General features: G+C 39.7%; 1 protein-coding gene across 1 annotated transcript in view; it reads left to right on the forward strand.

Annotated features, from left to right (window-relative positions):
• The window catches only part of GNAI2 (G protein subunit alpha i2), a 159268-nt gene that overhangs the window by 98174 nt on the left and 37425 nt on the right, over window positions 1-23669 (forward strand). Inside the window, exons 3-4 of the mRNA XM_072989852.2 lie at window positions 2127-2268; window positions 6083-6243. Of these exons, the coding sequence (XP_072845953.1) occupies window positions 2127-2268; window positions 6083-6243 (303 nt within the window). The remainder of the gene's footprint in view (window positions 1-2126; window positions 2269-6082; window positions 6244-23669) is intronic.

The following is a 23669-nucleotide window of genomic DNA, read 5'->3' on the forward strand; positions in this document are numbered from 1 at the left end:
GTGATGAGAGCTTTTGATCATTGGAGACTTAACTTGCCACCTCCTTGACTGATTTAATATTCCTTATTCAGTTCCTTGCCCAACTTGACACATACAAAAACTGTGCACAGTGGTTGCAGTTTTTAGAGCATTCTCAAGAAACAGAAGATGCACAGTAGGGCAGAGGCTTTTCATCAAATGGGTGTGAATTTTAGAAACTGGAGTTCACCCAATATACGGGACTTTGAAATCTGCGATCTACTCTAAATCTAGGTCTATAAAACAGAGTACCAAGAATTAAAGAAAAGAATGTTAGTATTTGGCTGTTCTTCAGCATAATTTTAAAACTTCCACTGTTACAATATATGGTATAGAAACAGTGTTTCTTTCAGCTGTCATGTCCGTGTAGATTAGCAAGAGACCACCATCATCCTCATCATGTGCTGTCAAGTCACTTCTGACTTATAGCAACCCTTTTCAAGATTTCCCAAGTAGAGAATACTCAGAAGTGTGCACCTCGCCGAAGGCCACACATGGTGGTTCTTCTCACAAAAGGCACCCTGGTAAATCGAACTTCCAACCTCTGGCTCCACAGCCACATACCTAAGCCACTGAGCTATCCATCAAGAGAAGTCCCCATTTAAATAAAAACGTGTGTGTGGTTTATTCATGTGTGTAATGCCAGCACAGTAAATTTTTCAAGATTTTTAGGAGTAACTGGAATTTTAAAAAGATAAACAGTTACCTGATATGTTAGTTTATAATGTCTACTTCTATTAGGGTCTTGTCAGTGGCTGCATAAGAAAAACAAAATATTGCTGTTATGTTCCCACAGCTGAATTGTGTTCAGTGTAGGCTAAGTTAAACTGAAAGGTTGTCTTGCTATTTTACTGGATCTTACTGCTTTGGAACATGTATAGAACGTTTGCTGTAGCAGTATTCTAGGGCTGACTATTCCAGCTGTGGGCTGGCCCCTTCTAATTGGGTAGATTCTGGGCTAAATAATGTAGCTGGGAAGAAACTTTCCCTTTTCCTGCCAGTGGATGATTGAATTCCTGCCTCTGGCTACATTGACAAAACAGATGGTGTATTTCTCAACCTTTCAGAACCTTCTTAGTAACAATGCGGGCCAAAGCAGGGCGCTCTTCGATTTCCTCTCTCTACTTAGGAAAATAGCCTCAGGAAGCAAAAACTTGATTTCGCCCTGCTGAGACTTCTCAGTATTCTGAGCTCTTAGCCTGTGCGCATGCAATTGCCACAGCTCGTTTTTTTACTTGAGAGGGAATTTAGCTGTTCTGCTGCATTTTTAATTATTATCATTAAATATTATCATTTATTATTAATATTAATATTGATTGTTGTTGCTGCTGCTGTTAATCTAGTGAATGTATCTGCTTCTCAGACTCCAGTGAAAAACAACATGAGTCTTTGTACAGTGAACATGAGGTTGCCAGGACACACACTGGAAGAGAAAACATCAAAATACCAGATTTGGAAAAGAATAGTGGTCTCTGACAAGCAAAATAGAGTAGCAAAGGATGGATGAAGGCTGTCATCTTAGCAGCAATGGGAAGACAATGGGGCTGAGGGTGAGGCAGACATGCCAGAATTTCCTAGGATGGAGATTTCAAAGAAATCTTCTTTGAATCTCTTGCACTTAACTAAATAGAGCAGCTTCTTTGACACTACAATAGTAATAAGTTGTTTTGGTTTTATTACACAATAAGCCATGGAACACTCCCTTTGAAATCTGTTGAATTATTATTACCAAATATAATAAGGAAAATTGGTAATTAGAATTCATCTTGTAGACTTCTGGAATACCTTGTAGACTTCTGGAAATCAAAGTCAAGCAGAATTCTGAAATGAATTGAGTCCAACATCTGTTATAGAAGAAGAAGAAGGTGTATACAGAAATAATCCTGAATTATGCTGGAAGATCTTCCTTTATCTTTGTCTGTAGTCAAGGGTGTGTCTAACTAATATCTTTTCCTTAAGATCAAGCAGTGGCAGATTGGAAGAAAACAGAACATAATTCATGCTTTCACATGACTTAATTTAATACATATATTTTTGTGTGAAAGAATGGAGTGAAATCTATGGCAGACTGCTTTCAAAATGCTGACATTTGGTGTTGTCCTTTCCAGGATCATCCATGAGGATGGATACTCAGAAGAGGAGTGCAGGCAGTACAAAGCAGTGGTTTATAGCAACACCATTCAATCCATTATGGCCATCATCAAAGCAATGGGTAACCTGCAAATTGATTTCGGGGACGCTGCCAGAGCGGTGAGTTTATTTTGCTGCCTCCTTGTTGTGAACTAACAATCCAGATCTTCTACCTGGCACCCCAGTTATTCCTTCTTGAAATACTGAATATTTGTTTCCCTCCAAAATCAACAAAATGTCCTTGTTTTTGTCACATTCCACCAAGTCGTGAGAAGTTTCATGCTCTTCATCCCTTTCTGAAAAATAATTTTTCAGGAGAATCTCATTGTGCAAAAATGAATTGTCCCATTACTGTTGCAGAATGACTTTTTGTGCAAGGTCTAGAACTTGGCTACCTTGATGGAAGTGTGCATATAATGATAGATTTGTGCCTAGCCAGAAGCGAGGTGAAGTGGACAAAATGTGTAAGTGGTGGTTTCTCTCCCCACATGCCAGGGCATGGGCTGAAAGCAAATGACAGAGAAATCTCAGTTAAGTTGGACAGGTTGAAAGATGTGTTCCTGAGAGCTTTATGCCTGGTATATTGAGTTTTGTGAAAGAAAGCTGGGATATAAACAAAATGTTGCATGCTTGAAATTTCTCCCCATGTACCTCACATATTCTCCATCTCTCTCTCTCTCTCATATACGTAAGCATACATTTCAGATAATAAGCCTGTCAGACTGGACTGCACATTTATAGACATTATCTGTGGCTTACCAGGTTCTGCAATTTGGAGTACAAAATCTTTCGGGCTTCCTTCACTTGAAACAGTTCATCTTCAAAAATTAAGACTTGTGTGTAACTAAGAAGTTGGATTTTGGCCACTAAATCTTGACTCTAGCTGAGGTTCAAATACTTGAAAGGCTGTCATACAGAGGAGGGGCAAGATCTGTTTTCAATTATTCCTGAGTGCAGGACACGCAACAATGGGCTCAAATTACAGGAAGCCAAAGTTCAGTTGACTGTCAGGAGAAACTTCATAACTGTTAGAGCAGTAGGGCAATGGAACCAATTACCTGGAGAGGTGGTGAGTGCTCCCACACTGGAGGCATTCAAGAGAAATTTAGACAATTACCTTTAATTTATATTCCTGCACTGAGCAGGGGGTTCGACTCATTGGCCTTATAGGCCCCTTTCAGCTTCATGATTTTATGATTTTAAGGTCACTACTATTGCCACAGTACGACCAGTGCCACCATCTGGCAAGTCTATAGAGCATCCAGTTTTCCTTTTAACCTTGAAACAGCAAGGCAGGTGGTTTTTCAGATGATTCCTGAGCTGCATAGTTGTTTTGGGGTGGTGGGTGGGAACAGTGGAGAGTGATATACCACTGTGCAGCACAGGTATATAAAAAGTTTTAGCCACACAAAGCCAAAACGATACCCACACCCCATTGCTTTCCTTGTTTTGGAGGAAAAGATGTGAACCAGAAGAAATAAGGGATGCCATTGCCTGAACAAGTCTCCTATGCACTGTTGGAATGCGGTGCCTAATACTGTATGTTTTCTTTCCCTTTGCTGGCTTTTAGTTTCCTGGGATTAAAATGGTTGGTGAAATGGTTGCCAGTGCTTCCCAAGAACACATGGAGTAGCTTTGGGCAGCAGCACCAGTCCGAGGTCTCTTCACTCTCACTTGGTCTTTTCCTCAGAAAGTGGCAGTAGAGGGTTGAAAGCTGGGAAGGAATGCTGTGACTACAATGTCTGACTTGGTCATTTAGGGCAACCAGAAATTATAGATAACCAACGAAGTATGAGGGCCTCTGGTTCTCAGATTATGTTGCCTCACCATTACAGGGCCTCGTGTTCTGTTGCTCTGTTGTTTGGGGTGACCTTAAATGTAGATCAGTTACAGTCTGTGCAAGCAGAAAGCTGTTCATTGTTTGAATTTTCTTTCTGCTCTCCCAAGCGATTCCCTACAGAATTGTCGGAATAAGAAATTTGCTGTAAACAATATGGAGGAAGGAGGTGATGAAACATCCTCTGAAAGGGGAGTGTGCACATATGATGTAATGTTGCAGTTTTAAAAGGGTTATAGCAGTTTGCAACCAACCTGTAACCCAAGCAACGAATTGGGGTCATGACCAACAGATGGAGGGAGTAGGTTCAGTACTGAACTTGAGGGAAGGAGAGGCCTAAGGTTGCTAAAGAGAAGAAGCACAGTGCTACATAGCTGCTGAACATTTGTATGTGATGATTGACTGGCTACTGACAAGGCAGGGATTGAAAATAGTCTGTCTATAAAAAGGTCCAAGACTCTGCTGAACTTTAAAAAAAAAGAATAGATCAACCATTTGCATTTGAAAATCTCCCCACCTTGTGAAAAATCCAGATATAAACAGTGATGAGACTGTGAGGGCTTGTCAGCCAAAAACACTGCTGGGATGGTTCCTAATTGTAAACAATTGCTTCAACTGTTAGGCCGGGGATCATTTTCCCTCTCCCATATTCCCCTCCAACACACTGTCCCCTTTGGTTTCTTGAGTGGCACAATTTGTGGTCATTTCTCAGCTGGCAGGATAACTCTGTAGGTATCTGGCTACAGAGTTAGAGGTTGGCTGTGCCTCCAGACAGACGAGCCAGCCTGTGTAGCTGTGGGTAAGCTGTACAATCCAAGAGTGCCCCCAGAAGAAGGGAGTGGCAAACCACTTTTCGCTACTCTCTATTCTTGGAAAATCCAGAAAGGGGTTGCAAGTCAGAATAATTGATTTGACGGCATGTTGTTGTTAATTCATTTCTCATTGCAATGAATATTTACAGCAGGTCAGAAGTATCAGAAGATAAATGTAGGAAAAAGTAAAAGTTAATATATGTGAATCATTGAAAACAATGTGGAAATGAGCTTCCTGAATGTTTACTAGAATATAACAATCCAGGCTTTCATCACTGTTACAAAACTTAAGAACTCGCTAATTTTCTGACACGGAAATGTCTTTCTTCAGCACATTTTAAGAATGAGGAAGTTGATACTCACCATTTGATGGTTATATACAGTACAATAAACAAATTGAACTTTTCATCATATGAACATCATGTTAAAGGAAGGAATGCAGATTCTGTAGTAACCTCCTTGCACATTGATACACATTTGATCATTCATTTGGTTTATGGTATTTGTCATATAAAGAGATTGGGTAATGCTATTAAAAGCTAGGCCACTTTCATGAACCATTTGATTTTTTAAAATTAAGAGGGGATTATTCAGCTAGAAAGGTAGACAGTGTTATGCACTCCACTTTGAAAAACTGGAAGAGACCACCACATGTGTTCCTGTCCTTTCATTAAGTTGCCGATGATAATTGGAACGCCATGGGAAAATTTGGTCATCATAACATTAAAGCCCATTTAAGCCAGTTTGACATAACAACGTCTCTGTGGGTAATTGGGGCAAAATAGACATTAAAAGCAGTAACCCTTGGCTAGCTCTAGGCTTGTTTCTGATTCTCTTGCTCTTCACGTCTTTGTTCTTGTGTGAAGGAAATAAAGTAATTTTGAATAAATTTTATTTTTCCATTGATCCTACTTAAGCCCACTGGCTGTCAGGTCATCAGTAAATCTATTCTATTTCTCATTGCTCCCCAGAGTTATACAACCTGAGATAATTGGATTCCTGTTGTGACCATGAATTTGTTTACTCCATGCTTCTTGTGTTTAATACTGTTAAGTCAATAGAGTCTTTAAGCTCAGACTCCTTACAGAGATGCTGAAATATCCAGAGCTGGTGGCTGCTTTGCAACTAAGAAATATTTTACTCAGTTAAGTACACTTCTCCTGGGGTGAAGCTTAGGGGGCCTTAGGGAACAGGAGAACATGAACTTTGGTGTGATGTGAGACAGGTAAGTCAAGGAGAATAGCTAACTCCACAGCCTAATCCCCTGCTTTTGCTCTCCCTGCAGGATGATGCCCGCCAGTTGTTTGCACTTGCCTGCACTGCAGAGGAGCAAGGAATCCTTCCAGAGGATTTGTCCAATGTGATTCGGAGGCTGTGGGCAGATAACGGAGTCCAGGCTTGTTTTAATCGTTCCCGAGAGTATCAGCTGAATGATTCTGCTGCATAGTGAGTAACTTTTTTCGTGGGGCAACATATTGCATACTTTAAAGCATTATTTGGGTAATGCCAGCTTGCTGCGTGAATGTGTGGGAAAACTAATCAGTTTGGATGCCGGGATACGGGAAATTTGAATAATCCTGCAAAAGGAATGGGGATCAAACTAAATGCAACATTGCCAGAGCTTGATTTTAGATGTGGGTCTCCCTTAGTCACATGTAAAGCATTGGGAGAGAGGTGCAACAGCTCCTTCCAGGTAAAAGCCACTCTTTTTACCTGAAGCCTTTTTCATTCCCAGCATGTATTATAAGGTGTCTGGGTGTGTATCATTTTGCTGCTTTTATTCTTAAACACTGAGGAAAGAGAAATCCTTATAGTTCTATTCCAAATCAGCTAGAAACTTAGTCATAGATGTAGAAATACTCTCTGTTCACCTGTGTATTAGAGTAATTTAGTCTGGGTATTACTGGTGCATTTATATAACTAAGGCTTGTTTGGCTTTCTCTGGCCATTGCTGTTGCTGGCATCTAGGCATACGTTGGTGGAAGCAGTCTTAGGAACCTGTGGTTTCACAGAAAGGGCACTGTTTAGAACAACTTTCAAACTGCAAACTTTGGGCTTCAGGGGGAGTGCAGCCCTGTCTAGAACAGCTTGCATCTCTACTCAGGTCAGAGTGTTACCCCACCCGCTGTGCCTCCATCTTGTGTAGATTAAGGTTCACCTTTTTCACTTTTGTAAATGAACTGGACAGCAAATCTTTTAAAACTCCTGTTGGTTTGGGATATGCTTGTGGATCGGAATTGGATAGAATTTCACTGAAACTAAGATTCATAATGAAAGCATCCATTTTATACTTCCCCAGATGTTATGAGAAAGAGCACCTTGCTGCTGAAATTCATACATTTGTGAAGGTTGTGGTGCATTTTGGAGTCACGAAATTCACACAAAAGACTTGCATATAAAAATGTGAACTGCTGTTGCTACACTTCAAAAATGTGTATTCTTTTGTTCATGGGGAAAATGTGTGCAAAAACATGTACTTAGGACAAATGTGAATGGATTTCGATATGAGAGGAAAAGGCAAAATTGTGTAACTTTATTTGAATGACAAATGGGATGGAAAGGCCGCTGGAACAAAGAGATATGCGCGGAAATTGAGACAGAGAGATGTTCACATCTGTGCTTGGTAGAGAAAAGCAAAAAGGTTGATTTTGCTGGAGTATTTAGGCGTTTGTGCAGGATAAAAGTAATACTGTGCAGATGCCAGTAAATAAGTTTAGTTAGAAAGTTTTCCAGAAGTCAGAATTTTGAGCTCTGAAATCCTTGTATATTCTAGAATTCTCTTTCTTCAGTATTTCTTCTCACTTTTTTATGTTCTTTAGTAAAAGGTTGGAATGCCAAATTAGAAAAACCAGAGATGCCTTTTAGAGTGGCTTTGGGAACTTCCTGTGTAGAAACCATACAGGTTTTAATGTGCCTTTCAAGTAGTTGGTACTGGAGACAACTCCTGCTGCTAGATGAACTTGTAGTAATATTTGCTCATACTCATTTGCCCTAGTTACTGCTACTTGTAGAAATCAAGAAATTATTTTAAATCTGTAGCTTTTATGTTCTGCTTTTTGTAGGTGGTGGGTTGGCATGAAGCTTTACATTCTGCTCTTCTGCTAAAGGTTTAAGACTTGCTGGAAAAATAGACAATGAGATCCTGCGAAAAATGGAAATCTTTTTGCCAATTTGGAATATTTTCTCTCTGTTTTTCGATGCCTTGCATGACACAAGAGGAACAGAGCAAGAATCTTGGCCTGTGTGTCCTGAGAACTTTTGCTGGTCTTCTTTTCAATATTTACACAGGCAGAACTCCAACTGCAGAAGCAGCCACGGTAATCTGACAATGCATGCTTGGTCACCAGTGACGGCCACCTCAGCAGACTTCTGCAGCAGCCGTTACCTTTGGAGCACTTTGTCTGTATAAATACTGAACTCATGCCCCCCCCCCCGGAATACTAATGTTAATATTTGTACTCGGTGCTAAAAAAACCACACACACATTATTTAAAATGTGTTTGAAGATTAAAACAAGTGGTAGATGACATTAAGATTATTCTATTACTTGGCCATTTTTTTTTGGCTAATTTCTTTTTTTTTTTAATTTAGTGGCCTGGACAGTATTTAGCTGGCTCAGTAGCTCAGTGAATTAGGTATCTGGATGTGGAGCCAGCGGTTGGGAGTTCAGTTCCCAATTGTGCATCCGAGAAGAGCCATCCGGTGTGACCTTGGGCAAATTGCATGGTCCAAAGATGCCCCCAGGAGAAGGGCATAGTAAGCCACTTCTAAGTACTCTTTACCTGGAAGACCCTGAAAAAAGTTGCCATAAGTCACAACTGACTTAACAGCACACAATTTTTATTTAATCAGAATTTAAGCATAGAAGAAGAGTGATTGGATAAGCTGTAACTCAGTTGGGCTATTGGTTGATTCTAGCCCGTATTGTCAGCATGATTTGGCAACATCTCTATGGTTGCTGGCAGGAATTTTTCTAGATTTACTTGAAGATACCAGCCTTGAATCTGGGACCTTTTTGTTGATCTAGGAGGGCCCTGGGTCCAACCCCTTGCCAATGCAGAAGGTCCACATTTTCAAAGATTCCCTGACAGCTGGCCATCCAACCTCTGCTTTAAATTCTCTAGTGAACGAGAGATCAGCATCCTCTGATGCAGCTGATTTAACTGTTGAATGGTTCTCACTAACAAGTTCTTCTTAATTCAATTCATTGTCATTCAACGTATATACACCATATACACATACAACAAAATTCACAAAGCACACTCAGAGACCAGACCAAAAACACACACACACCCTCATAACAAACCCTAAATCCCACAACCCTTCCTAAAAGCTCATATCCACACAACATACAACACAACAGACCAAGTAATAGGAATACAGTCCAACAACAATTCTTAAGTTCCTTTTTAAGTGCAATTATAGCTCTAGGATAAAAACTATTAAAAAAACATGTCATTGAGTTTTAATTGCTCTGTATCTTCTGCCGGAAGGCAACAGTTCAAAGAAGTTATAAGCAGGGTGGGATGAGTCTCTGAGAATATTTAATGACTTCCTCAAGCATTGAGATGCCAAGATGTTGTCCAAGGTTGGAAGCTGGTGTCCAATGATATTTTGGACAATGTTAGTAATTCTCTGTAAAACTTTTTTGTCCATTTCAGAGCAACTCCCATACCATGAGAGGATGCCATATGTTAGGACACTCAGTCTATGGTATTATGATAGTAGGACGGAAGTAAATGCTGAGATAGATTTATTTTCCTGAGCACTCTCAGGAAATACAGTCTCTTCTGTGCCTTCTTCACCAGCATATTAACATTTACGTATAGACCATGAGAGGTCCTCTGAAATATAAATACCCCAAAATTTAAAACTACTAACCCTCTCCACCTCTTCACCATTTAAGTATAGTGGTAAATATACATTTCTCCTCCTCCTAAAGTCAATTATAAATTCTTTAGTTTTTTTGGTGTTAAGTATAAGATCATTTTCTTTACACCATGGTGTCATCCCTAGTACTTCTTTACTATAAGCAGACTCGTTGTTCTTATTTATAAGCCCCACCACTGTCGTATCATCCGTAAATTTAATAATTGTGTTGGTGTTATACAGTGGGGTGCAATCATGTGTGTACAGGGAATAGAGAAAGGGACTTAACACACAACCCTGGGGAGCTCCTATATTTAGTATCAAGGTAGAAGAATAATAATATCCCATCCTTACTGACTGTGGCCTGCCTGTCAGAAAGTCCTTTACCCACAGACAGATCTTCTGATGTATTCCCAAACTAAATATTTTAATAAGCAACCTACTAGGTAAAATGGTATTAAAAGCAGAACTATAATCCACAAGTAATAGCCTTACATTATTTGTATCCTGTTTCTCCAAATGACTCAATACAGTGTGAACGGCAATGGATACAGCATCATCAGTTGATCTATTGCTCCTGTAAGCAAATTGACATGGATCCCAAGTAGGTGGGAGGCTAGCCTTAATATAATTCAACACCAATCTCTCAAAACATTTCATAATAACAGATGTTAAGGCCTGTAATTGTTCAGAGATACCACTGCTGTCTGCTTAGGGACAGGTACTATGATGGATGTCTTCAGACAAGTAGGGACAGAGCAGTGCAGCAAGGACAGGTTGAAAATATCCATAAATGCTCCAGCTAATTCTGTGGCACAGTCCTAAATTCGTCCTGTAATTCCATCCGGTCCAGCTGCTTTCCAGACATTGATATTCTTAATGTTCAGTCAAAATCTCCTTTCTTATAACTTGAATCCATTATGTCTGTGTGTACCCTATGTGGACAGTGTTTGTTCTTGCACTGACCTGTGGCCCTGGTTTTGGACTATGTGAAGAGCCAACTTTTCAACTGTTCAGTGAAATTTTGCCTACTTATTATCTGTTTTTAGTAACTACTGCTGCTCTCCTTCTGGAACAGGAATAAGGAAAGGGGCTGGTGTAAGTGGTGAGCACTTGATTGAATTGCACAATTGAGGATGGTAAATCTATCTGATTTAAGATTGTAGAAATGTTCAGATGCTGTCCATAGAGAACAGGCTAGATGTGTTTGTAGGTGGACTAATAGTGCATAAAGGTATTGTGTGGAAGCAAAGGAGAGCTTGCTCCACTGAAAATATTTCTAATTGGAGAGAGAATGTTTCTGCCATCTGAAGCTAAAAAGCGAAAGCATTAGAAAGAGAAGTTGGAGAGTTTGCCTACAGGCAATTCAGGAGACAAGCCTCCTGCAGTGCTCTAGCACTGATGCCGCTCATTTGCATTGTTTCCTAGCATTGTTATGTTGTATTGTTTCCTGGCATGGTTTTCAAAACGAGCTGTGTACCTATTCTGCCTCCAGCATGTATAGTACTTAAAACAGAGTGGTGGCTGTACGTTCAGATTTTACTGTGCAGTCTCTAATGCTCGTGTGCGGCTTGCAAGATTTCTCCACTAAAAGCCAATATGAGTATGAACAAACATCCCTGTCCAAAGTGAAAGGAACTCGAGAGAGCACGGGTTGATCACACGCAGGTGGGGATGGGAGCTGAGACATTTTGTTCAGGAAAAAGGTGGATTTTACATAGTTTCAACAGGATTGCTGAGGTTGTATCTTTGATTAGGAGGCATGTTTCCTTTTCTTAAGCGGTAGTTGCAGCCTGCAGCTGACAGAGAAAAGAAATGTTCCATTGGTTGTAACTGATTATGCGGATGGAATGTTGGCTTCGCCTCAATCTATTTTTATTTTATTTGCCCAGAAATACTGCTGTGCAGATCAAGCTTTGTTTATTTGCTTCGGTTTTACTCATTTGGAATGTCTCTGTAGAATAATTTTCATGATCAGATTCTGTTTAAATACGTATAGACCCACAAGAATTGTGGCAATACATGAGAAGAGTCATCCAGCCTTCCAGTACTTTTCAGAGGAGAAATTCCCGTTTAGAAATTTGCACAAACTCATTATGATGATGCGAGTCTGTTGCCAACTTTATAGCTGTGCCTTTCCTTGTGTTAAATTCTGCTAAAAATTACTTGCTCATTTCAGTGATGAGTGAGCTAATACCACCCTGATAGAGCAGCAGAGTGCCACAAACAGGTAAAGACTTCCATTCCACACTCTTTGAAGAGTGGTCTTGTAATGTCATGCTTTGTGCAAGTGCCATAAAAACCTTCTGTCAGTCTTTTTGGAACAAGTCATTTCAGCCTGAATGTGTCTAGCTTCCTTCCTGCTTTGAGAGATAAGAAGGAGACATCTGAAACCAGCAGGCGAGTTTTTTGAGCTGTGCTTTGGTTTCACTCAGTTCTTCCTTAGTTTCACCTCCTGAGTATTATGCTAACAGAGCTGTATCATTTGCAGCTAATAACAGCACTTATTCTTACCCTCCTCCTCCTTGGAGTGGGGTTGAGCAGTCTCAACCCTGTTGAGTTTTTGGATGGGAGTCTTGCAAATTCCCTGGAGACCTGCACTTCAGAAATTCTCACTGCTGTTTACTAGCAAAGGCCAGTTCAGCAAAGGTCAGAATGTCTATCTGTAGATCAGTCTTTTGAGTCATGTTTCTAAAAGCCAATTCCTAGGATAGAAGAAAATAGCATGCTCTGTAAGGTGCAGATTCATGACATTTGTGCTTCAGACTCATGCTGTTTGCTCAGGCCATTTAAGAGCCACTTGTAGATTTTATTTGATTCCAGCCTTTTAAAAATACTGAAGTGCAAGGGAAAGGTTTGATGGAATGGTTCAAATTGCCTCATAATATGTCTTTTTGTAGTCTTCTACTACTGCCTGCCCCCAGGCTTCTTTAAGGCTTTCAAGGACTGGATCAGTAGAACCATGTGGGCTGTCGCCTTACTTTGTAGCTTCCAAGAGCTTCAGACATTCAGTCCAGCTGTGTAGCATAGCCTATCACGATACCTGTTTCCTCCTGCAGCATTCAACTTCTATATGCGTATGCAGGGGTTACCACTGAGTTTATTGTAGCTGATTTTTTTCCAAGGACCTATTTGATGTATGTTGTTCTTGAAAATAAAAAAGGGAATTGTGGGAGGTATAAAAACTCTATCCTTTCACAACTGTGCTGTCACATTCCTTTCTCTCTCCTTTTTTAAAAATTTTGTTTTTTAAATTTCAAAAATAAATGCAAGAAGACAAAATTTAAAAAACTTCATTAAAAATACTTACTAATACAATTTAAAACACATTGCACCCCCATAGCCACATTCCTTTCTCTTACTGGGAAGTCAGGAGAACAGTGGTGTCTCATATTATGTTATTGTTATTGGTTGTGAACCTCCCAGAGTGACCATTGGTCAGATGGGCAGTATAAAAATCAGTATAAAATCATATATTGTTACGGCTGTATTTTTGCTTTCCTGCCTTACCTTCCTTCCTGTACAAAGGGTAGAGGGAAGAGGCCAAAGAAGGCCTTTCTTAACCAAAGTTCAATGACTTGTTATTTTAAGGGACTTAAAACTTTCCATGCTGCTCACAATCTGTTACACCATTGCTGCTTGCATCATAGCCATAGGCACTCTGTGGCTGATAGAGGCTTTCCAGAGGAGTGCATTCACCTCTCCTTTTAAGAAACAGTGTGGCATAGTGGCCAGAGTGTAGGCCTTGGGAGATCCTTGGGTTCTGATCACCACTCAGTGATGAAGGTCACTGGGAGACTTCTGATTAGTCATCCCTAGGTTTACTCTTAGAGGAGTCTTTAAAATAGAGCAGTGAGCGAGTAAGGAATGAGGAAGCACTTTTGATTCTTTTGTGGAGAAGCTCTAGTGCGTAAGTGGAGCATATATTTGTAGCTCTCAGGTAATTTCCCAAACATATTTGGAGAGCCACTTCTGTTCAGAGTATACAATACTGGACCAGGTTGACTGCTTTATTTAAAGCAGCTTTGTGGGGTGGTGAGGACTGTTGACCTCATAGTCTGTAATTGGGCTTTTCTGATCTTGCCAGAAAATTTCTACTCTTCCTCCTTTTCTTCTTTCTCCGTCTATTTTATTTTCTCAATAAGAATAAGGAATGCAGAAAAGAAAATGGGTAAAGGGAGTTTTAATACTAATTTTTTATCTCCTGTGATTCCATACAGCAATTACACCAAGCCAAAAGAGAACATAACATTTCTGTTAGTTAAGGAAAGCTGGCAGACTTGCCAACTTCTGCTCTAAATTTTTTTAAACGCTTGGACTTTAATAAATAGCATTTTAATGCAGAGGTCTTTGTTTTTAATGTACAGTAAATAGTGTGAGTATGTGGGGAGTGGGGGGGGAAAGAGTCTTTTTGTAGTTATGCGCCATCAAGTCGCAATTGACATATAGTCGCCCTAATAGGGTTTCAAGGGTAATAAAATATTTAAGAAGTGACTTTACCATTCTCCACACACATCCAGTGAATTTCCATGGCAGAGATGCGAAATCAAGCACATGTCTCCTCATTCCTAGTCCACTATCCACTACACCACACTGGGCAGAGTCTTGGACAAGAGTATATCTAAAGATAGACAGTGCTTGCTGTTCTCCTTCCTACTGCCTCAAGTCCCTGACTGTACCATACTGTGACGTACTAGTATATGCTTGGAAGGGGAAATGTAATTTTTGGGGAGAAAGACCCATCACTCTCAAGAATTGGCCTGTAAAATGGCCTGGATTGGATCTTCTTGGCCTGTCCCTTTATATAAACATCCTTCTCTTTTTTTACTTTTTCATTTCAGAAACGGTAGCACAACAGGACGCCTGTTAGGCTAATCAGATGAGCTAAAAATGGAAAAACTGCCTGGGCTGAAGTATCTGTGGAACCAAACTTCAGTCAGTGATCAGCAGGACTATATGCAAACAGGAAATATCAGACTAGGAGCTGGAACTGATAAACAGACCCAAGGAAATGAAGTGGCTCTGTTTGGTGTCACAGCTCTGGCTGCAAGGGTGGCAATACAGGAGACAAGGCAAATGGATACAGTTAATCAGATAAAGATAAATGGAGCTCATCTACAGATTATCCCTCATAATAGATTGTCTCTTAACCCACAGTACTTGATCGAGTTAATTCTTTAGGCTCTAAATCCTATGTTCATTTATGGAGGAGTAGGTTCAGTTATGCTAAGGCTTACTGTCACATAGATAGGATTTCACAGTTAGTGAAATTTCCCCTTCTTCATTTTCCTCAGTTTACATATGAGGACCTGTGAATGAGAGACAAAAGAGTAGTTTTAACATGAGAATGCAGGACTGTGGGTCCAAATATGGAAAAATGTAACAATTGGCGAGATCAGAGTTGTGGATTTTGCTAAACCTGCTGTTCATGGACAAAAAATGGAACACGACAGTGCTGGGTTACAGAATCTAAGAGGAAGGTAAGCAGCTTAATCAAGATAATATCCTCAGTTGCATAAACAGTGGGATTTTGCATTCCACCATATGCACTGGGAAATAGCATTAGTTGGATGATTTGATCCAAAATTTTCTGGTTTTTTGTTTGTTTGTGGATTATTATTATTTTTTTGAGACATCTGGTACAGTTTACTTCCAACCGCATATGTAGCTGGCTAATAATTAGAGATGGGCACAAATTAAAAAATGAATTATCAAATTTGTTCAAAAATCGCCAGTTCATTGATTTGTATTCATATGAATCAATGCCTCTGACAAATATAAATTATAAATTTAGTGATTTTTGATTTGTCAATCCATTTGGCTGTAAAACAACCTAGTGACACTAAAATCAGAGAAGCTTCTGCTGATTCTCCTCTATAGTTTCTCCAGTCCTCTATATTTTCTCCAATCTGGTGAAGATTGGGTTTCAGACATCCACATTAGACACCCACAAAGTGGGTTTCCCCAACAAAGTGCCATTTAGCAGCTGGTTTGGGAAAACCCAATCTTATAGAATCATAGAAAAGTGAAGTTAGAAGGGGCCTACAAGGCCATCAAGTCCAACCCCCCTGCTCAATCAGGAATATAGTCAAAGCTTATCTGCCAGGTGATTATCTAAGTTTTTCTTGAATGCCCCCAGTGTTGGAGCACTCACCAACTCCTGAGGTAACTGGCTTCACTGTTGTACTGCTCTAACAGTTCAGATGTTTTTCCTGATATTCAACCGAAATCTGGCTTCCTTTAACTTGAGCCCATTGTTGCATGTCCTGCACCCCGTTGCGTGTCCTGCACTCTGGGATGATTGAGAACAGATGTTGCCAGACCTCTGCATGACAGCCTTTCAGATATTTGAAAAGTGCTATCATACCAGCCTTCAGTCTTCTTTTCTCAAGGCTAAACATGACCAGTTCTTTCAGGCTTTCCTCATAACGCCTCTTTTCCAGTCCCCTGATCATCCTTGTCGCCCTCCTTTGAACTTGTTCCAGTTTGTTATCCTCCTTCTTGAAGTGTGGTGTCCAGAACTGTACACAATACTTATAGTGAGGCCTAACCAGTGCTGAATAGAGAGGGACTTCATGGGATTTGAAATCACACTGTTGGCTCATATGTAGCTTGTGATCTACAACAATTCCAAGATCTTTTTCGCTCATAGTTTTGCTGAGCCAGGTATCCCCCATCTTGTAACTGTGCAATTGATTTCTTTTTCTGAGGTGCAGGACTTTGCACTGATACCTGTTGAATTTCATTCTGTTGCTTTTGGCCCAGTGCTACTTCCTTTCAAGGTCATTTTGCATTTTGATTGTCTTCTAGGGCAGTGGTTCTTAACCTTGGGTAACTGAGGTATTCTTGGACTGTAATTCCCAAAAGCCTTGGACTGCAATTCCCCAGAAGCTATGCTGGTTGGGGTTTCTGGGATTTGCAGTCCAAGAACACCTGGGTTACCCAAGGTTAAGAACCACTGTTCTAGGGTATTAGCTATTCCGCCCAATTTGGTATCATCTGCAAATTTGACAAGCATTCCCTGCACTCCATCATCCAAGTCATTAATAAAGATATTGAAGAGCACCTGGCCCAGGACTGAGTCTTGGGGTACCCCACTTGTCACCTCCTCCCAGTTAGAGAATGACCCATTAAGCATCACCCTCTGAATACAATTCTGTAGCCATATTGTGTATCCACCTGACACTTGATCTGTCCAGCCCACACCTAGTTAGTTTGCTAATCAGGATATCATGGTGCACTTTGTCAAAAGCTTTGCTGAAGTCAAGATATGCTACATCTACAGCATAACCTCTGTCTATCAGGGAGGTGACTTGATCAAAAAACAAGATCAAATTAGTTTGGCAGAATTTGTTCTTGAGGCTTTATCTACCCTTAACTCTGTGTTTGCGTCTCTCTCCCCCCCTTCCAATTCAGTTTAAAGCCCTCCTGATGAAGTTCTTCAGAAATCTTGCAGGGCTTGTAGAGGAGAGTCAAAGGAAATTTCCCTGTGAATTTGGTGTCTCTAAGTCCTTGGGGAGCCATTTTATGAAGTTTTAAATTCAAAACCAAATTGACAAATTGATTAATTAGAAACAAATATATAAATTCATAATTCATGATTCATCAACCTTCATGTATCACAAATCAAAACACATCACAATTTTTCTGATTCATGCCCATTTCTAGTAATAATATATTTTATATTGGCTTAAATTATTTGGTGCATTTCATATGTTAAAAAAATCTGTTGGCTTTCTTCTTCTTCTTCTTCTTCTTCTTCTTCTTCTTCTTCTTCTTCTTCTTCTTCTTCTTCTTCTTCTTCTTCTTCTTCTTCTTCTTCTTCTTCTTCTTCTTCTTCTTCTTCTTCTTCTTGTACACCCAAAACCTCCAACAAAGTACATACACAGTGTTTTGAAGACACAGGTCCCAGACTTAAAACAGGCACTTGTGCCAGGGGTCCAGTTTTTTCCTTTTCTGGATCATGTTTTATAGATTTTTTTTTTTAAATGTTCACTCTGTTACAATTATTTGAATGACTTAAGAGATATTTAGGAGATGCTTGTATGCATGGGTGGATGGGCCATTTTTTCTTCTTTCTGTTTCTTCTCCCATCCTGAAAGAGGACCCCAAAAGGGTTTTGCTATTCTTCCTTCAGCATGCATTTGACTGAAAAGAAAATGTGCGCCCCTATGATGGTTGTCAGTAGTGTGTGTGGGGGTATATAGGGTGTGAGGGACATGTGTGGGTCAAAAAACATGCTTGTTGTTTTTTAGAATGGCTGGTTCGGCCTTTTAAAATGGCCCATATGATCCCTTGACTAAAAATATTGCTGTAACATTTGTTATGTGGCTGGTGCTGACATTCTTTGTTGTGCTTTCACATTTAATAACCTTACTCCATTTTTTAAAAAACTGTTGCAGTGGGGGGGTGTCTAAATGATTCCTTGATTGCTGTGACTTTGTAAAATGTTTCCTCTCCTGTCCTCTAGCTGGGAACTGTGAAATCACAGAGATGAATAGAGTCATTTCAGAGCAGTCATTTGTTTCCTTATTTAAAACGGTGGTTGGCCAATGGTTTTCTTTAAGAAATTTTTCTGTCTTCAGTTCAAATAAATGAATTCTGAAAAGATTATCATTGTCCCACTTGTGGATGGTTTCCAGTTTTTTAAAAGGTATTTGCTTTATTCATAGTGGTGTATGCTGTATTTTACAGCTTTGGGCTATAGAAACTGTGAAAAAAGGGGCCAGTGCTGATGTTATCTGTACCACATACGTCATCCTGTCTGCTTTGTTTCATAGTGGTGATATAAACAAGAGGGAGTTTCAGTTATTATAAAATATACAATTTAGCTAAGATGTGTGTCAGCCAGCATGAAGCACAGCTGGCAAATGAGTTTCATAGCTTGATGAAGAGTGAGGGGAGATTGCTTGGTAGCATTTTACAGGAAAGTATAGCTTTGAAACTTATAGGGAAAGTAATACTGTATCTCTGTGTTGGGCAGTGGTTTTATAAACTTCCTCTTTCCGATAACCTTTTAAAATTAGATTTCTACATGTATGTTTTATTCTGCCTTTTGTTTATATGAAGGCAAAAGATTTGGACAATGCAAAATAAAATTAATAAAATGCTGAACAGTTCTTCCACTCAGTGAAAGATACATGACATCTATAATGCTGCATGGTAGTTTAGAGTAGTTGAAGTAACTGATACCTGTGTGTAATGGAAGAAAGCTGATTAACATCACATAAAGATACTGCCTGAAATCCTGTTGCTTAGCACAGTAACAGCTAGAGTAAACCTTTCAAATCAATGGGCGTTTAGTGAGTCAGCTGTACATTCCATTGATTCAGTGGCCATACACTAGTTATTATTAAGCTGTGCAACAGAATTTCTTACAATGCATATACCGTATTTTTCCCGTGTATAAGACACCCCCATGTATAAGACGCGCCCCACTTTTCTCATCCAAAATTAAGAAATCTAAGTGGGGCTTAGCAAGGGTGGGGGAAAAGGGATCAAAGTGCTGCAGGATCACTTTTTTTCCTTTTTAAAAAAAAACATTTTATTATTTTTATAACATACTGTACATACCTACAAAGACAAAAACAACCCCCCCAAAAAAGACAGAAATACCTACAAAACAATAACATATAAAACTAACAAAACATACAAGACTAACAGAATATACATGGGGAGGTATAGATTATCTATTATATAACTTCTGACTACAGGGATAATATATCCGTGTGCATCTGCACATGCTATATTCCACATCCCTATTTTGTGTATCTAATTAAGTATCTAAACATCCTAAATTTATAAAAAAAGATATTGTATATTCCCTCATCTGCATTTCCATCCATCTAACTCTCATCATAAACATTTCTCAGTTCCTCTTAAAAATTACTTATCTACCATAATATCCACACAGGCCTATTCATTCCTCGATGATCTCCATTCTTATATATAGAAGACTGTGTATTTAATCTTGTGAGCATAAACATTCTTATAGTTCACACATATTTAAATATTTCCATATACGTGCCTTGGAACAAAACATCCAATATTATTATTCATCATCGTCTAGCCTTAAATTTCATGTCTGGCCGAATTTGCTTATATAAAATCAATTGATTTCTATTATTTGTTCAGCAAGTGACTTCCTCCTTTCTAATTTTTATTTATCAACTCCAGTGTCATCAAACCGGGATTGGCCTCTCTAATCTTGTCAACATTGTCACTGCTATAATCACACATATTTAATGTCTCAACATTATGTGTCTCACAAACAGAGTGTTTTCCAGTTTTGAAATGCCATCTATAATATTTCTTTAAAACATTTTCAACACGGTTGACTAATTTTACTCCAATATAATCAGTGGTTTGGTTTTGGAGCAACATAGTGTATGATCCCTGGTCGTGAATTTCTGCCCTAAGCTTTGCCCATTCCCCCCCCCTTTATTTTCTTTCCTTTCGGAACAGTCTTGATATACATTCTCCCTCCCCCCCCCTTCGTCTTTTTTAGGCATCTTTTGAAAAAAAAGGAATGTTTTTCTTCTCTCTCTCTCTGACTCTGGTTTCTCTGATGGCAGCTGTTCCATGATGGTTCTGTCCTGCTGTAAGGTGATTTCTCTGTCCGACATTAAAGGCTGTTCGTTAAGGATCTGGATTAGTTGTTTATCCTTGCTGTCGATCTTTTCTTGCAGAGCAGAAAAAGTCATTTCCAAGTCCATTCTGATCTTGTCAATTTGCATCTTAAAATGATTAATCATGTTAAGTTGACATTCTTGAAGGAGTCCCTTAAAATAATCCATTGTGAGTTCCGATGATGATTCTCCCCCTCCTTCCATGGCCGTAGCAGTCAGCAGGTTAATTACTCAGATTCCCCAAATGATTTATTAGCTAGTCCGCACTTAAAGTCTCATGAGGGGGTGATAACCGCCTTGTAGCCAGATACAGAGTCACTTAGGTTAAATTATGTAGAGTTATTTAGAGTTCTTAAGTCCTGACTTTATAAATTTATGAGAAGCCAGTTTCTCTGGGAGGAAGGGTTAAGAAAAAAAAAAAGAGCATGCTGGTTTCGTTTCTGAGCTGTGGCGTAGTAAAGAAAACTCCAATATTACAGGCCTCCACAAAGTTATGCCGCTTGAGATCTCCTTCTCATCAGGTTACCAAATAGCAGATTTGATCTTTTACTTGCTGTAGCTTAGCAGCAGATCGTTAATCTCTGTTCTGCAGTAAGATAATAAATCTCGATACCTCCCCCTCCGAGCAGCTAACTCACCATCATGGCGACTTTACGAGACATTGCATGTAGGAAAGGAACTCTTCCAAAAAACAGACTGCCATCTGCGATTCGGTGGTTCCAAAGCCCCCACTTGCAAACAAGCCCCACTCTCCTGTGGGAACTTGCCCCCCTCTTCTTTGGGGGGATCCTCTGACTCGGAGTAAACCCGGGGTAATCAAAGCGCTGCAGAATCGCTTTGATCCCTGCTTTCCCCTCCAGTTGTTTTTGTTCTCTTCTCAGCTTACTTCTGTGTATAAGATGACCCTCAATTTATAGTCTAAAGATTTTAGACAAAAGTATTGTCTTATACGTGGAAAAATATGGTAATTTCTTAAAATCCAAGTAAGTAAGACCATGATTTAGATGCATTTTTAAAATTCCTTCTCCTGGTTATCAGTACTGCATGAGAAGAACAACCAACCTCTCAAAACATTTCAACATTATGTTTTGTACAGGGTGGATGTGATTTTAAAACACCTGAGTGGATAAAAATTCAGTGATTTTTTAAAAAAACTCAAATTAACTGAAATCATTATCTAAATTTTAAAAATCAGATTTTTTGACAATTTAAATTTAAAAATAATTTTTATTTAAATCTTATTTAAATCAATTTGATTTTCCCCCCAAAAGTCATTGATTTTTATTCACCCCGATTTTTTTGTTAGCCTGTGCCTATATCTATGACCAGTTAATGAGTGCTAATGAAGCAGGCTATAGAAACCTTATTGCTTGAAATAACCTCATGTTACATCAGAATTAAGGTGATTCTTAAGACCAAGGCTGGATCAGTCATTCATTTCCTTTCCTTTGGACCTATCTAGTACCCTTCTACTCTGCCCGCTTTTTGTTGAATATGTTCCAATTCATATCATTTTTCATGGTGTGATTATGTGCCCTATTCCATCTTGGCTGGCATGGGTTGCAGTGGTATCCAGCATAGTCAGGAAATGTGCATCATGGATAGATAGAAATCTCTTTTTCATGATTGTATATTTGAGAAAAGTTGTTATGCCATGTTATGTAGGATTTTTAAACTGATTATGGCTTCATCTCTTGTGGGAGACAGCCCATTTTCTTTTGAACACGAGGTGCTCTGGAAGGTAATTAGATAGCCTATCTAAGAGTAACAGAAACTACCATTATCCCCTATGAGCAAATGTGGTGGACACCACTCATAGGAGAAAACAGACTTGCTTGACTATAAACACCACTCTTTGAAAGTAGTCTACACAGAGTTATGTCCACCTCTTGATTCATAGCTGAGGCAAACTTTCTACTTCAGCACCCGGTAGCTGGTTCCTTGGACCCTCAGGGGCCTTCAACTTTTTTTTTTTTTTTTTTTTTTTTTTTTATTCAGCTGGCCAGCCTGGCCAACCAACCCACGCATAAGACTTATTTATGCAGTGTTTTTGAAGAGTGTGGCCATTGTGAGGAAGCCATTCGTGTTTTTCTCTTCTTTTAGGGGTGTGTGTGTTTGTGTTTAGGGAGAGGTGAGAGCCCCTACAGTACCAAAACAAGCACATCCTTTCTCTCTGTCTCTGTCTCTGTCTCTGTCTCTCTCTCTCTCTCTCTCGTTCGTCTCTCCCATCATTATCCTGTAAAGTTGCACCGGTAGCAGCTTGCTTAAACGTGAGAGCCAAGGCAAGACTTGGTCTTTTAATAGAAGAGCTGCAGTTGCCACCCCCTCAGTTCCTGTTGTTCTGCCAGTGAATAAAGTTTCATCTCCCTTGTTTAGATGCTTGAACGGCCTTAAATGCAGCAGTGCTGCCCTTGAAATTAAGAGTCAGAGCCAAAGTCTGAGGAGGCATTTCCATAATTGCCTACCTAGACATTTAAAATAGGAATATGGAAGATTTGTTATCTTGGTATCCTCTTCGCAAAGAAATCTGCTGAACTTAGCCTGATTCCAAACCAACCAGCTGGGCTAACAACCTCAAGGAGGAAAGAGAGTTTTGAGAACAGAAACCATGCAAAAATGGGCAGACCTGTTAACATTATGCTTTTTGCGGCACTGCCTGTTTAGTGGACCTCAGCAGACATGATAAGTCATAAATAGTTCTGGCCCTACTTTCTCAAAGGCGGGTGAGTAAGTTGTCCTAGGATGCTTTTCCCTGAATAACTCATCTTCCTGCCATTATCACCACTGCTCATTCCCTTGCCAGGTCCTTGTCAGAGCATGGTAATATATTATAAATAACTGTTACTTGTTATTTTATTGGGTGTGGGGGTGAGGGGAGAGTAACAAGCAAAAAGCAATAGTTTTGAGTGATGCAACATAATGACTATGAAAGTCACTGTGGGGTTTTGTGCCATATCTAATACTTGCCGTTACATCTGGGAGAGTGGTGGCTTCTTACCTTAAGAACTTTAAAACAAGGAGACCACAGCAATGCTTGATCCTGGATGTAGTTGGTCAAGCAGTATGGCATTCTGCTTAGGCTGGTAGTATTACTCTTGTCTGATCTGAAGGACACAAGCACCAAAAAGCTGTCAGGTCTCTGTGCTCTTACAAGTCACTGAATTCTTGTTTTAAGATTGGTGGGAAGAGAGGAGGGAGGGAGGGGGATGGAGGGGGAGAGAGAAGGAGTGAGAATTAGGGGTGAAAAACTATACTCCTTTCTCCTTTCTAAGGAGGCTGTCTTTCTTCTAAGCCAGGGATCTCCAAACTACGGCCCACGGGCCACATCTGGCCCACCTTTTGTCTTTATCTGGCACAGTAAATGTCCCAGGCTTA

The sequence above is a fragment of the Pogona vitticeps genome, chromosome 2 (genome assembly GCF_051106095.1).
Source record: "Pogona vitticeps strain Pit_001003342236 chromosome 2, PviZW2.1, whole genome shotgun sequence".
Lineage (NCBI taxonomy): Eukaryota > Metazoa > Chordata > Lepidosauria > Squamata > Agamidae > Pogona > Pogona vitticeps.